Consider the following 16,946-nt stretch of genomic DNA (forward strand, 5'->3'; position numbering starts at 1 on the left):
TAACGGACATATTCTCACTGGCCAGCAATGTAACGGAGGTATTCACACTGACCACCAATGTAACTGAGGTATTCTCACTGACCAGCAATGTAACTGAGGTATTCTCACTGACCAGCAATGTAACTGAGGTATTCTCACTGACCAGCAATGTAACTGAGGTATTCTCACTGACCAGCAATGTAACTGAGGTATTCTCACTGACCAGCAATGTAACTGAGGTATTCTCACTGACCAGCAATGTAACTGAGGTATTCTCACTGACCAGCAATGTAACTGAGGTATTCTCACTGACCAGCAATGTAACTGAGGTATTCTCACTGACCAGCAATGTAACTGAGGTATTCTCACTGACCAGCAATGTAACTGAGGTATTCTCACTGACCAGCAATGTAACTGAGGTATTCTCACTGACCAGCAATGTAACTGAGGTATTCTCACTGACCAGCAATGTAACTGAGGTATTCTCACTGACCAGCAATGTAACTGAGGTATTCTCACTGACCAGCAATGTAACTGAGGTATTCTCACTGACCAGCAATGTAACTGAGGTATTCTCACTGACCAGCAATGTAACTGAGGTATTCTCACTGACCAGCAATGTAACTGAGGTATTCTCACTGACCAGCAATGTAACTGAGGTATTCTCACTGACCAGCAATGTAACTGAGGTATTCTCACTGACCAGCAATGTAACTGAGGTATTCTCACTGACCAGCAATGTAACTGAGGTATTCTCACTGACCAGCAATGTAACTGAGGTATTCTCACTGACCAGCAATGTAACTGAGGTATTCTCACTGACCAGCAATGTAACTGAGGTATTCTCACTGACCAGCAATGTAACTGAGGTATTCTCACTGACCAGCAATGTAACTGAGGTATTCTCACTGACCAGCAATGTAACTGAGGTATTCTCACTGACCAGCAATGTAACTGAGGTATTCTCACTGACCAGCAATGTAACTGAGGTATTCTCACTGACCAGCAATGTAACTGAGGTATTCTCACTGACCAGCAATGTAACTGAGGTATTCTCACTGACCAGCAATGTAACTGAGGTATTCTCACTGACCAGCAATGTAACTGAGGTATTCTCACTGACCAGCAATGTAACTGAGGTATTCTCACTGACCAGCAATGTAACTGAGGTATTCTCACTGACCAGCAATGTAACTGAGGTATTCTCACTGACCAGCAATGTAACTGAGGTATTCTCACTGACCAGCAATGTAACTGAGGTATTCTCACTGACCAGCAATGTAACTGAGGTATTCTCACTGACCAGCAATGTAACTGAGGTATTCTCACTGACCAGCAATGTAACTGAGGTATTCTCACTGACCAGCAATGTAACTGAGGTATTCTCACTGACCAGCAATGTAACTGAGGTATTCTCACTGACCAGCAATGTAACTGAGGTATTCTCACTGACCAGCAATGTAACTGAGGTATTCTCACTGACCAGCAATGTAACTGAGGTATTCTCACTGACCAGCAATGTAACTGAGGTATTCTCACTGACCAGCAATGTAACTGAGGTATTCTCACTGACCAGCAATGTAACTGAGGTATTCTCACTGACCAGCAATGTAACTGAGGTATTCTCACTGACCAGCAATGTAACTGAGGTATTCTCACTGACCAGCAATGTAACTGAGGTATTCACATTGACCACTAATGTAACGGACATATTCTCACTGGCCAGCAATGTAACGGAGGTATTCACACTGACCACCAATGTAACAGAGGTATTCACACTGACCAGCAATGTAACGGTGGTATTCACATTGACCACTAATGTAACGGAAGTATTCACACTGACCAGCAATGTCATGGAGGTATTCTCACTGTCCAGCAATGTAACGGAAGTATTCACACTGACCACTAATGTAATAGAGGTATTCAGTGTTTCACACTGACCACTAATGTAGTGTAGGTATTGTCACACTAACCAGCAGTATAACGGAAGTATTCTCACTAACCAGCAATGTAACAGTGGTATTCTCACTGTGCAGATGAACATGCACACTCAGCTGAACCCAACCTGCCTTTTAAGAGCACATTATGTGATTAACTAAATCCACCCCTGTCTATTACTACCCCAATCCTCCAGTGAGGAGACCACCTGTGACCTTCATCACCCCCCTGCTCCCATTCTCAACCACATCCCTTCTGCTCCCACATCACCCCTATGGTCCCACTCTACCCCACATCCTCTCTGCTCCCACATCTCCCCTCTGGTCCCAGTCTCCCCCACATTCCCTCAGCCCCCACATCTCCACTCTGGTACCATTCTCCCCCACATCCCCTCTGCTCCAACATCTACCCTCTGCTCCTACTCTCCCCCACATCCCCTGTGCTCCCACATCACCCCTCTGGTTCCATTGTCCCCCACATCCCCTCTGCTCCCACATCTCCCTCTGCTACCACTTTTCCCCATATACCCTCTGCTCCCACTCTCCCCCACATCCCCTCTGCTCCTACATCTCTCCTCATCTCCCACTCACCCCCACATCTCCTCTGCTCCCACTCTCCGCCATATCCCCTCTGCTCCTACTCTTCCCGACATCCCCTTTGCTCCCACATCTCCCCTCCGGTCCCATTGTGCCCCACATCCCCTTTGCACCCACATGAAGAACAGCTGAAATGAAATACCTTTCATACGAGTAGACTGCCAGAATCCCGGACATACATATGAATGAGTCACGGCTCATTCAAACGTAAAAATTGCGATCCATTCATATGTAAATCTGACGGCCGGGCATATTTATAGTTGTGGGTCTGGAGCTGGTGCTCCAAATGCCCCTATGTAAATCCAGCTTAGGGGCAAAATAATCATGGTTATATCATGATTATTTTGTAAAAGAAAAAAAAATACAATTCTGTTTTTCTATATACAGTAGCAGAACACAAAAGCATACCATTGAATACATTAATGCATGTCATGAAAATATATCGACACACCCCTCTGCGCACACACAAATTACATGATTAACCAATATGATAGTATTAAATTTTTTTGATTTTGAATTAATCTATGATAGGGGTTAATACAAATGCGTCCATCTCAGATAATAACACAGCACTGACTGAACAGTTAGTATTGAAAGGGACGAAGGACAATGAAAAAGCAAAGGAAAGCAAAAAAATTGGTATAAATCATGTTTCCGACATTTAACACAATGGGAATATATTGATTTTTTTGCAGCTAGAGTATGCTTGGTTATTCTAGTTAGATGCCCCTTCCTCCAGGAATCCATTACTAATTGGATAAACGTCACTTCATCTCTCCATTTAGAAGTAGCACAGGCTGTACATGACCCCAGTTCCTGGATAGTGTAACACAATAGGACGGATTAATAATGTAGGGTAAAAAGCACTGAGGTGCCGTTACCTGTAGTAACCAAATTTTACCTGCCATCAACAATGAATGATGCATTCTAACTTCATATATTGTGCCCTTTGCCTGAATGAAAGGATCTCTAAAGGATGGATAATATAGCTCAGCTCTACCCAAAATTACATTTCGGTTTTTGGTGGCCAACAAGGAGTTTGAATTGCCCTCTAGCTTCCAATATTTCACAGGATCTCCAGGGCACTTCCGAGCTGTAATTTGGATCTCCGTTCAACCCTGCTATGCCATAATGAATGTGTCAGTCTCTTGCAGATGGATTCTTCGAGGATGACACTATCATTTGGCTTTGTAATGGTCACAGCAAATTGGCAGAACTGGGGATCACACCACTGGAGTTCCCGAGAGAGAAAGCAACCTGTGATTCAGCTTGCCATGAACCCCACAGAACTGAAATATCACTTTTTGGTGATGTCCTTCAACGTTGTCCCAGTGTATAAACTGAAAGCATTGAAGGAACATAATACCTAACAGATCATTTACAGAAAGTGTAAGTAAGTGTTTTTCAAAAGTGAAGAAAATACATATATAACAATAGAATGAGTACTACTTTCATGTAATATTAAGCTCCCAGTTATCCGGCACCCACATCTTCCATAAGGAAAATCAGTAGTCAGATCTGCTGACCACCATCTTCTATATATGGCTAACATTATAAGGATATTGACAGAATTTCATTATCTGCATTATCAGTGATGCAGGTCTGGGTCATACACAAGACAACTTAGGCAGGAGTCTAAAGCTCGGGGGTGTCCAGCGGGCCAAGCTACAACCTTTGTGTTCCTGCAATAAACCAGTTGGTTACAGCTGAGCACATGTCTTTCCCTTTATAAGGAAGGAGGCTCTTATAGGCTTTTGGTATCTGATGGGTTAAGCCATGTATGCGCAGACAATTCAAACGGGGCTTTTCTGTGCCTTCTGCAATCCTTATTAAAGGAGAACTATGACGTGCCAATTATTTTTAATGTTTCTTCATTTTTTTAAACTTTTTTTATCACTTTTTATTTAATTATTTCTTCTTATTTTTTTTAATTTTTATATTTCATTATTTTTTTATCAATTTAATTTTTTTTAGATTTTTGTTTATCTTATTTACTTTTTTTATAATTTTTTTATCTTATTATTGTTTATTTTTTATAATTATTTTCTTATTTTTTTATAATTTGTTTATTTTTTTACTTTTTAATTACCTTTTACCCACAAGGACACCGCTGCCGCCCCTCTGCGCACTGCCGCCCCGAGGCCAGGCCTCGGTGGCCTTGTGGGGAATCCGGGCCTGGAAGGGGCTGGATTCCCCCCTCCCCGCTCCGATCCGCCAGCGCTGACTGGCGGAACGGACGGGGGAGGGAGCGGGTACAGCTGGCTCTGCCTCTAGATAGGCAGAGCCAGCTGTCAGTCACGCAGCTGGGCGGATCCCGGCACAATTGTCGGGATCCGCTTCAGCTGCGGCGTCTCAGTATACTGCGAGCAGCAGCTCGAGGTATACTGCGGCGTCTCAGTATACCGCGAGCTACAGCTCGCGGTATACTGAGCCTAAGGTGACGGGAGGATGCTAGTTTGTGTCCTACCATTACCCTAAGGAGAACTATGGGGAAAAGCCTTAACGCCATAGTTCTCCTTTAATGTCAATTAAAGGGATGCAAAGCTGCTACCTTGTCTAGTGCCCCATTCTGTCTTAATCCATCTCTGCTGTAATATTTACAGAATAAAATATAATTAAAGGGAAGTACAAGTATAAGCAAAAACTTAATTACTACTTTGCCATGTCATCATACTATAAAGGAGTTTTCTACTTGTCCTATGAATGTCCTCTCTGGATCTGCTTAATAACTAAGATACAGGTACCAATTACTGCAGAACTGGACTTTTAATATTGTCACCCACCCTACTCCGTGTTGATATAGCTTAATATACTTCTCCCATCCTCTGGAACTCTTTACCCTAACCTGTAGGACTATCTCCTACTCTGACTGCCTTTAGGCGATCCCTTAAGACTCATCTCTTCAGGGAATCCTATCCCACCTCAAACTAACCACTCAACCATCACATTCTCAAACAATTCATCCCCACACAGCTACCTCCTTATGTGTCACTTGCCCCTCCGTTTTAGATTGTAAACCCTCAGGGGCAGGGCCCTCCTTACCAGTGGCGTAACAATCGCCATAGCGACCCAGGCGGCCGATATGGAGCCCGGGCACAGGGGGGCCCGGCCAGGGCCGCCTGGGTCGCTATGTCATGTGGGGGTGTTGGCTGTCACAGACATAGCTCAGCAGCGGCCACGGCACATTTCTCCTTATAGCAGCTGCAGAGCTGTGTCAGTGAAAGCCGCTGCGGCAGATGAGGGCGGTGTATGGAACGGAACAGGAGTCAGGGCCCGGGGACGGAACAGGAGTCGGGGCCCGGGCGACCACAGAGGCGCTGACAGGTAAGAGATCTCAGACCCTGCAGAATCCACTATAGAGAGTCTATGGTGGGCTCTGCAGTGTCACTCTCCGTTGGGGCTCGGCAAGTGGCATAATTTTGCTATGGGGCCCTGTGATTTTTAGTTAAGCCCCTGCTCCTTACCATCTTATTTTGAATTGTATTGTGATTGTAATGTCTCCCTCATATTTTAAAGCGCTGCGCAAACTGTTGGCGCTATATAAATATCCTGTATTATAATAATAATAATTAGGGATGTCCCGATTCCGATGCTAGCATCGGAATCGGGCCCGATACAGGGCATTTTGACAAGTACTTGTACTTGTCAAAATGCCCACTTCCCCACCGTTCTGCCACCCGCAGCAGATGTTTTTACTTATCACGTCGCGCCAAGCATCACGTCACTGCTGCTCCAGTGGGCAGCACTCCAGGCAGTTGCCGGCCACCTAAATTAGGACCCCACCTGGAGTGCCGCCCACCGGAGCAGCATTGACACGACGCTCCTCTCCAGCTCTGTGCCCATGACGTCCTCACTTGTGAGAAAAATCGTGAGGCACCGCGATCGAGGCAACAGTGAGTAAGACGGGGCATGGGCTTAGTTTTTTGTGTGATCTACTGCTGCAGTGCATTCTATATGTACTGTACATATACAGTACATATAGAATGCACTGCAGCAATAGATTTAAAATTCTGCACCACTAACATGAATGGGTTAAATGATCCGTAGTACAACTACATGTTACGTACTATTATGTATTATGGATCATGATTTAACCTATTTTATGTTAGCAGGGGATAATTGTAACTCTATTACTGCAGTGTACAGGACATGTGTGCTGTATATGTATTATGTATTATGGTTTAACCTATTCATGTTAGCAGGGCAGAATTGTAACTCTATTGCTGGAGTGTAGTGGAGGTGTGTGTTGTATATATGTACTACATATACATTACACACATCCAGTACACTATAGCAATAGATTTACAGCCAGCCCCGTCCCAGCTTCCCTCACTCACAGTTTCACTCTGATCCCTGTGCCTCACGAGGTGTCTCTTGTAGTCTCGGATCGCTGCATCGCGTCTCGGTGCTCAGCTTGTGGGAGGCTGAGCACTGAATGAATAGGTTAAATCATGATCCATAGTACATAACATGCAGTTGTACTATGGATCATTTAAAGTCACCTGTCCCTTTAAGAAAAAGTATCGGTAATTGGTATCGCCAAGTACATGCGGGGAAGTACTTGTACTTGTACTTGGTCCTGAAAAAGTGGAATCGGGACATCCCTAATAATAATAATATACGGTATATCCCATCAATACTTTTACTTCAACTAACTGGGAGAGCCGCTAACCCACAGTTCAGGACTCAACACTGTCAAGATTCTGATCCCATCCTCTCCTCTATATAATGCTAATAACAGCAAAGCTTACATAGAGGGGGATAAGAGAAGACCGAGCTTAGCTATGGCATGCTAAGGAGGAGGGATGACAATTTATTGGAAAATCCGGAGGTGGAGGCAAATACATATCATTAAAGTACATTTATTGAATGTGAATTTGTAGCAACAATTTGGGATGCACAATTTGCAAATGGCAACTATACCCTCTACAGTTTATGCATAGGTACTCCCCAACCGCCAACCACCATCCCTTAACCACTGTCAGGGGAGTTCCAGTTCAGGATGGAGAAGTTGCTATTTACAACACTTACTAGAAAATATATGTGTTGGAATCCCTTGAAGCTTGCTTATTATTGAGCATGTTGGCTTGTGAGAGTTTCCTTGCTACAGAATAACCAAGGAACATTTCCAATCCACCTACTTTCCTCCAGAACCACAGTCAATACCAATCTTCTTGCACTGTGGGTACATGGTTGCAGAAACCATAGCGCTCCATTTTGCACTGCAAATCCTGTATTTTTTTCTGCCTTTGTACATGAACCTTAATGTGTCTGGTTAAAGCAGATATAAGGTTTTTGTTAGCCTGCCAGTTTCGCGCTTGCTCAGTAGTCATCAAGCTTTCAGTAAAATTTATATAAAGCAGTAATTTTTGCTTCAAAACTGCACATAATATAGATCAATAATGGACACTGCATTGACTTGTGCTTAAATATAGAACAAGCAGAGATGTCCGATACAGTGCTTAGCGTCTGTAGGGAAGATCACAAATTTTGGTACAGAGTTATCCCCCCGGGTTGCATTTGGAAAGGGTAGAGAGAATTCATTTGCCCATGGACCAAGTGGGGTCTTAACTGCCATATTATACTTTTATTGTTTTACTGGCTCTGTGCTCACAGTAGCCATGACCTACTCTCACATCTCTTTCCTTTGGTGCAAGGACCCAGTTGTTGTTTGCTGTTTGAGTTTTAGAAGTTTAATCAGGCATATTGAAATAGTATTGTATCATTTTCTTATGAAGTAGAAGCTCAAGAGCTGAATTAAACATTTGACTATGACTGCATGATATGAACATGCCAGTGACATCTCTCCGTTTAACACTAAGGGGTTTATTCACTGAGCTGCCAAAGGCAGCCAAATGAATAACCGAGCCGAAGGGAAAAGAGCCGAAGCCTCTTCGGCTATTTACTGCAGCCCTGTACGGCTATTTTTAGCGGTACATCAGCTGCATTTGGCCCACTTCACCTCCCTTCGGCTTGGTCAATACACATTCGGCTGAACTGAAGGTAGGAGACCATTGCCTCAGCCAATGCAACATCTGGATCGGCTGAGGCGAACTTTCGGCAGTTCATTCCCTGCTGTTCAGCCTTAGCTTCCAAGGGGCCAAACAGCAGAGAGTATATAGCCGAATGGTTAGCTCAGCATTCAGCTGGGTCATTCTGTTTGCTACCTCAGAGGTAGCGAACAGAATGAAAAATGTCATGTAACCAAAAAAAATGTGCAGGGTCCCCCTCCCAAATTATACCAGACCCTTTAGGTCTGGTAGGAATGTTATTCCATACCAGACCATTAATCTGAGCACTGGCCTGGCAGGGCACGAAAGGGGGGGGGAAGGAGGACGAGCGAGTGCCCCCATTCCCCCCTGTATAGTACCAGTCCACATGCCCTCGACATTGGGAGGATGCTTTTCCAGGAGTGGGAAGTACTTTAATAACAGTGCTATAATAAAGGATTTTAGTTTTTTTTGTTCAAATGAAGGACTTTTTCAAGGTTGTGTTGTGTTTTTATTCGCTATTTTATTCACTCTGTGGTGAATGAGTAAGGGGAACAACTACCCCTCACTCATTCACAGGGGGGGCACATCTGGGTGCCCCCTTTATGAAAGAGGGCACCTAAATGCAGATGCCCACTGACTCCCACAACCACCAGGCTAGGGTTGTGGGAAAGAGGCCCTTGTCCTCATTGGCATGGGGACAAGGTGCTTTTCCAGGGTGTCCTAATGTCGAAGGCATGTGGCCTGATATGATGCAGGAGGGGGGGTGGCGCACGCTTGTCCCTTTCCTGCCCTGCCAGGCCCCTGCTTGTATTAAGGGTTTGGTGTGGAATCTTAGAGGGGACCACACGTTTTTAGATTTTTGGATGATTAAAGGTCTGGTATGAATTTGTAGGGGAACCCCATGCATTTTTTTGTTAACAATCCTAACAATTTGCAGGAATTCGGTCTGCTTCGGTGGGCCATGCTCCCCGCTCCAGCTTTTTGTTTGGCTTTGCATGTGCATTCGGCTCGGCTGTTTACTCTGGCTGCTGTAAACGCTATTGAGAATAGCGTGTACAGCAGCCCTTTGGTTCGGCTGAACCGAAGGGTTTTTGCAGCCAAAGCGTTAACTGAACATTCAGCAAAATCCTTTGGCTCTTTAGTGAATAACCCCCGAAATGTAGACAGGGTCTGCAAGCTCTTCAGCACATCAACCCCTTCATAAGGTTTAAGCTCCTTCATTGACCCCCAAACATTTATCATATGAAAATTATTGAAGACTACTTTAATAACAGTACTATGAGAAGCACTATAATAATACAGTATTATAATAATAATATTATTCTTGTAAATACTATTGACACCTTTTGTTGGTATCAGCAGTTGTCATTATTGTTGCTACAATGCTCAATTTTTAGTAAATTCCCAGCAATCAGGTCTTTGGCAGCACTCTTATCGCCATGGGTGTACTCACTGGCTCTCCAACAGAGTTTGTGGTGAGCAGGTTCGCTCAACATGGGAAGTGAATACATATGTATATCCTTACAAGATGGGGGAGGGCGGAAAGTCAAAGACACAAAACGCAATGCTTGCTGGTAAATGTGGCCAGTAATACCACATAGTTGATAAAGTCAAGGTCACTCTTGCTGGCAACTTACCCACCGACCCTGGGCAACACTGTCTCACTACTAGCCACTTCACCCTCAATACTAGGGTCTGGCATGGAGCTCTACATGGACCTCAAAAGATGAATTGACCCCAACTGACCTTTCATAATCTATTGATCACTTACTGAACCCCAAACATTTACTGACTCTCTTTTGATCCACAGCCATTTTATCAACCCCTTGGATAGCCTCATCAACGCTTGGTGGGTCAGTCATTTTTAAGCATGTTTCACAGTTTTACGAACAACGTTCTCAGGGTCAGCTCATGTATATGTACAGAATTTTCTACATGTAAAGTGGAACTTCAGCCAGACAGCTAAACCTTTGAAATACATAAATGTAAACTGGTGTACCTGCCAAATATCTGTCATGATTTACACATTCCTACCACATTGTATAGCCAGGCTAGTGACACCACTAATCACTATGAATAAGCATCTCCATGTTCCCATGGCATTCCCTGTGCTCTCCTTTTCCTGTAAGCTGTCCCAACATCTCCACTTCTCCAGCACCCAGTGCCTGAAAACATGTTAGAGTGCCAGCATAATGCAAAAAAGCTTGAGTGGCTTGCATTGCCACTTTTAGCCTGATTTCTGCTGCGTAGGAGATTACAGAAGAATAATTAAAAATACATTTAGGTAATTAGCCTAGAAGTATTTTAAATGCATAAAGCGTTTTTTTTATCAATATATTACTGGACTATTTTGTCTGTTAAATTTACCTAATGTTCTGTTTTAAAAGAAAACCTATAATGGAAAAAATATGCAGGCCATCATTGCAGGCATCCTTCTGAAAAAGCCAGCCGTAGGACTGTCTCTGGCTTCAGCATTTTCAGAGTCACTGACCTGGAACCTGCAAGTCAGGGTGAAGTGAAGTCAAAACTATGGATTTGCGTACTTGTTTTAAATCAGTATGTTCCGTACAGGGTACCATACAAACTATGGTCAGCCCTCAACATTCTGAATATGTTAGATACACAACTTTATTTTAGAAAAATCACTTGCCTGACAAGATCTCAGACACGTAGAAAAGTTTTCTAATAAGAAAATGTCTTGTTGTCATCTCTAGTGAGAATTCATGTTTCCTATTGACATCTGCATTGCAGAAATGACAGTTGGAGGATGATTGCTTGCCATGGGCAACCAGAAATCTTTTTATTTACACACTTTCATGCATGAGCCTTAAGGTATCTAGCTGCCATAGACATTGTGTTAACCTATTAATGGGACTGCATTCTCTAATAAATGTAGCATCCAGCTGAGTGCAGTTTTTTTAAATGGTCCTGTCAATGAAAAAAGCTGAAAATAAGGGTGCCCTGTAAAAGAAGATACTGTATAATCAGTCAGCAGTCCATCTGTCCAGCACTGCAACCTCTGTCAGTCTCTTTAGGCTTCAACACTTCTGGGAGTGTCAGATGCATGTGTACCCCACTGTGCACCATGCTTGCAACCTATGATCCCTATGTTAATGCTGAGTCCTGTAACCACATCTGCGTGGGGGGGTATACAGGTATCTGACACTCTCAGAAGTGTTTAATGGGCATGTAGGGGCACACAGGCCACTGGAGAGGTGAGTATACATTGTCTTCTTTTGCAGGGCACACTTACTTGCCTTAATTTTTTCCCCTGACATGGTCACTTTAAAAAAAATCCTTGTAACTCACTTCCATTTGCTATCCTCATCAAAATTTAAAATGGACGTAGAGATCTTAGATGCAAGCAAGTCGGCAATCTCACTGCCACAAGGTAGGATTACAGGGATTTATTTTTTAACTGCACCTATCCTTTAATCCTTTAATTATGCCTCTGCTCCCACATAGTTGTACCCAGACATTTAATAGAATTTAACTATACAGTATTTTACTATTAGAGAGAAAGAAGCATAGCAACGGATGTGTTACAGTTCTGCAATAAAGGATATCAGTAATGTTTTGTTATTGCATTAGTATTTACCATTGTTTTTCCCTACGTTGCAACATCATGCATTGCCGCAGCATATTGTTATTCAGCTGTGTAATGGAGTATGGACGTTGACGTTAACCCCTGCACTGCCAACATGGACATTTATCAGAGTGATCACTGCAAGGGCATTTTACTGGCTGTAACTCATCCCTTATCAGTCTACCAGTTAGCTGTGTGTAATGAAAGGATGACCTACGGGAGAGCCGCTTTGACACTGAGTTGTTTAGAGAGATTTATTAAAAGAAAAATGACTAGAAGACACATTTCCTTCAAAAATGCCTTGGACATGATTTGTACATCTCCAGAGCAATTATGACATTATACCTTCAGCATTTTCATCTGGGTCACATTTCAGATTGAATTAAGAAATGGAGCCAGGCCTTTCCCCGTGCACGTTACTGAAATATGACATTAAATATCTTTCATTATTTCTATAATCTTTTCTTAGGCTCCAGTGTCATTGACAAGTTTTAAAGAGAATGATTTTCAGCCTACTGGGCTTTTTTTCTTTTTACAGTACACTCCAGTCTAACATGAAAATGTAGCATTCAAAATGACTCAGGGGACAGAGCGTACCCACTGAGCAGTTTTGCCTTTCATCCATTCATCTTATGAACCTAGCTCTCCAGTTAGCTAAATCCCTGCAGTTGCCAGTTTCCTAATCCTTTGAAAAGCCTTAAAGCTGAGCCCATGAAAACGCATGGCAGTGTGTCAAATACAGGAGTTTCTATTACTGACTTGCTTTTAAAGGTAGCACCTTCAATGGCTGCCATCCTGAGCTTGGCGTCACTGACCCAGAGTAAGTGTGCCGTGGTAAAGTTGGGATTTTCTGGGTCATTGGCTCACTATACTGGAACACATGATACTTGTCATGATAGCCCTGAACTTGCACCTTTAAAAACAGCACAGCGGCGTTGTGGTTAATACTTCTGCCTTGCAGCATTGGGAGTCCCTGGTTTAAATCCTGGCCAGGTCGCTATCTGCAAGGAGTTTGCATGTGCTTGTGTGGGTTTCCCTTTTTTAGTATTTAAAAACTCTTTTTCCTTTTCTGTCAGTTTTTTTAAACTGTTCCCTTTTTTTTTTCTTCAGGTTGCAGTGCTCTTGTTAGGGGGAGGGGTTAATTGAGCTCAGGTGTCTCTCATTGAGCAGGTGTATTATAAACTAGTGCATCACTCATTTTGAGCTTGCTCACACAGGGCTTGGGAACAAAGTGCCTGGTAGCTAAGTGGCGTTAAAAAATTGGCGTTACCTAGATTGTATGCTCCTTGACGGCAGGGACTGCTCTGAATGTGCAACTATGTAAAGGGCTGTGTAAATTGTTGGTGCAATATAAATACCTGTAATAATAATAACCCAGTTAAGGCAGCTTACATAGCTATATAATAACAGGTTCCCTTTAAAAGATAAGTGCACTTTAAGTAAAATAAAAAAAAATCAATATTAACTCCCCCACCCGCAGAAAAATAACTCAGTAGTACATTGTACCTCTGTGATGTAGAAAAGAGCTCTTTCACTATTCTTCCTGTCAGTGTTTATCAGCCCCAGGACTCTGCAGCTCCATTAGAACTGTATGCATGAGCCAAGGCTAGTCATCCCAATTCCAAACTTGGCACATGTGCCTGATTCCTATGAAGCAAAGGCATTCCGTAGCTGGTAAACACTGCGTCACCTCTGGAAGGCAATTTACTTTTCTCTACATCACAGAAGTACAATGTTCTACTGAATTTTTGTTGTTGTTGCGGCAGATGCTATCTAGGGGCAATACCGATTTTTCAGCTCAAAGTGCAATTATCCTTATAAATGTCTAATAAGAGAGAATGATATCCAGAACAAAGCATTATAATAAATGTATGTTCCACCGCAAATTTAGTTGTTTGTATATATACAATAACTTTTGATTATATATTTATGAACTGTATTTGTGGCTCTTACTAAATGTAACCCATATTTTCGGTTTATTGCTTTTTATTAAGTAAATCTGTCAATTGCTTTTCTGTACTTCGAAATGCAGCAGTTCATGTATGCGCCCACATTACAGTGATATAAAGGTTATAGGTGGAGTGTGGTACAGGGTATTTTTACATAGTCCATAATACATAACACATAATAGAACCTTGACGTCACCATGTAATTCAATATGCAGTTAGAAGTGAACATTCTTACATCTATGTATATTCTGATACTTTGTACACCCACCATCTAAAAAAAAAAAGAGAAAAGAAATGGAAAGAAAATCATCTGGATGAAATTGACTTCCCAAGCCCTGCCATAACTACAGGGCACTAGGTGCTACTGTGAAACACTGCTTCTGGAAATAGTACCCTCCTACACATAGTTACAAACAGAATAATGGCCACTTGGCAGTACAGAAGCCTAGATTGTGTAGGCTTTTAATGCACAACAACTCTATTTTTCACAGTTGACTAATAATTGCTTTATACAGCACAGCCCCCTGAGAAACACCCCAACATGCTCATGGTATCTAGTGACTCATCCTAGAATTGTCATAGTAACTCTGGTATCTTTCATGGGAAAAATCACATGGCCCACTCTTGGGTTGCCTTAGCAATAATCATAGTAAGGCAAATAAGAAGTCACATGGCTCACCCCAGTGTTGTCATAGTAACAATGGTGTACCAGAAGGCAGCAGGAATGCTGGTGAACTTCGTTTTACTTGTCCCCTTCTCGGCGTAGAACATCACAGTGGCAAAAATGATAATGGCCATGGTGAGTGAAAACAGAAGGAAGCCAAGTTCAGAGGCACAACTCTTCAAGGTGTACCCAAGAATCCGAAGCCCCTGAGAGTGCCGGGAGAATTTGAAGATCCGGAAGACTCGGAAAACACGTAATGTCACAAAGGCACCGCTCACATTCTCGTTTGGCATGACCAGGCCAATGTAGTATGGCATTATGGCCACCACGTCTATGATGCTCATAACACTGCGCATGAACTTACAACGGCTTGGGGCTGCAAATAGCCGCATGAGGTACTCAAAAGTGAATATAAGGACACAGGCTGTATCCATGCAGACAAAGGCTAACTGGTATTTCTCCCCACAGGGCAGGTCCTTTAGGCGCCCAGCTGGTGGACGACAAGGCACTGTCTCCACCACGTTGGCAATCACTGACACAGCGATGAAAAATCCAGTAACATAGTAGAAAACAAGGGCCATAGTGCTGGTATGAGGATTCTCAAAAGCCCTCCACAATCGCTGACGAAAAGTGCTGTTGGGAGGGAGAGGGGCATCGCCAGCGGCTTCAGCTTCTGTGTCCTCTGCTAACCTCTCCAGGTTTTCTTTTTTGCGATCACGATATTCTTCTAGACAACAGTCTCCTATAATCTCTGGGATAATGCCATAGAATGACAGCTCTTCGTCAAAGGCCTGGATGCATTCATGCCGAGGATAATGCAACTTGCCCGTCCGGTAGAAGTTAAGAATGTGCCTAAACATTTCAGGATCACGGTCAAAAAAATATTCCTGTGTCTCTTGGTTGAAAAAGAATTCTTTCTCTGTGCTGCCCAGTAAGGTGTCCGGATACCGGTCCAGGGTATTTTTCCATGTCTGAAATTTTCGGCCACTAACATTCACCACAAGTATTTCATCATTTTTTTTCCCTTTGTCACTTGGGGGCTTGGGCATAGGCTTCTTTGCAAGAGGTAGCCATCCTACCGCTGCTGCTCGAGCAAAGGGAAGCCAAGTGGCCACTCCAGCCGCCATGCCTAAATGGCTAAGTCTTCAGTAGCCACAAGTCCAGTGTTTTGGTCCAGAGTGTGACCATGAAAAGGTGAACCTGCCACCAGAACACAGGCAGGTTGTGAGAACTGATTTTATAGCTCCAGCTTTTGGAAGCCAAGTAAATACGAACTTACAGATGACCCTAAGGTGTTCAGTGAACCTGAGGAAGATCTCAGACTATCCAACTCAACACTGGCCAAGTAAAAGAAAATCAGAATGGGATAAACAACTCGTAGGCTATCGGTATGGAAAAGCACTCATAGATGACTAACGCCTCAAATGTGGAGGCTTGAACTGAACGTAGAAGGCCATTCTTATTTTTTATTTGGTCTTCGTTTTCTAATTGGATTCTTGGATGTCTTCTTGGATCCTCTGTTTGCATCCCACAAACTCTTCCTGTGTTTTTCTCCCACACAATCTCTAATTAGTTTTCTTTTCCAAGATTTTCGTGATCTGTTGACAAATTTGGAAAATATAAGATATGCAAAAGAAGAAGAATATCAACAATACATGGTTTATAAATGAACTTTTCAACCCAACCTGAAACACAGACATCAGGACATTGATTTTCATGCTCCTCCTATTACACAGACATCAGGACACTGACCTCTACGCTACGCTTCTTGTAATACACAGACATCAAGACATTGATCTCCATGCTCCTCCTAATGCACAGGGATCAGGTCACTAACCTCTTTGCACCTTCTAATACCCAGACATTGGGACACTGACCTCTCTGCTCCACCTAAATCACAGAAATCAGGACACTGACCCCTATGCGCCACCTAAATCACAGACATTAGGACACTGACCTTTATGCGTCTTCTAATACACAGACAATAGGATACTGATCTCTATGCTACACATATTACACAGACAATAGGACACTGGCCTCTCCCTTCTCTTAATACACAAACATTAGGGCATTGACCTCTACAATTCTACTAATACACAGACTTCAGGATACTGACCTCTATGCTCCTCCTAATACACTGACATTAGAACACTGCCCTCTACACTTCTACTAATACACAGCCTTTAGGATACTGACCTCTATGCTCCTCCTTATACACAGACATTAGGACTCTGACCTTCA

The 16,946-nt window shown here is 43.0% G+C and overlaps 1 protein-coding gene across 1 annotated transcript in view; it reads right to left on the bottom strand.

Annotated features, from left to right (window-relative positions):
- KCND1 (potassium voltage-gated channel subfamily D member 1) overlaps positions 1-16,026 on the bottom strand; it is a 48,815-nt gene extending 32,789 nt beyond the window's left edge. Inside the window, exon 1 of the mRNA XM_018559197.1 lies at positions 14,721-16,026. Coding sequence (XP_018414699.1) covers positions 14,721-15,832 — 1,112 coding nt within the window. The 5' untranslated portion in view covers positions 15,833-16,026. The remainder of the gene's footprint in view (positions 1-14,720) is intronic.
- Positions 16,027-16,946: the final 920 nt, after the last annotated feature.

This window comes from Nanorana parkeri, unplaced genomic scaffold, assembly GCF_000935625.1.
Source record: "Nanorana parkeri isolate BGI_ZX_2015 unplaced genomic scaffold, ASM93562v1 scaffold380, whole genome shotgun sequence".
Taxonomy (NCBI): Eukaryota; Metazoa; Chordata; class Amphibia; order Anura; family Dicroglossidae; genus Nanorana; species Nanorana parkeri.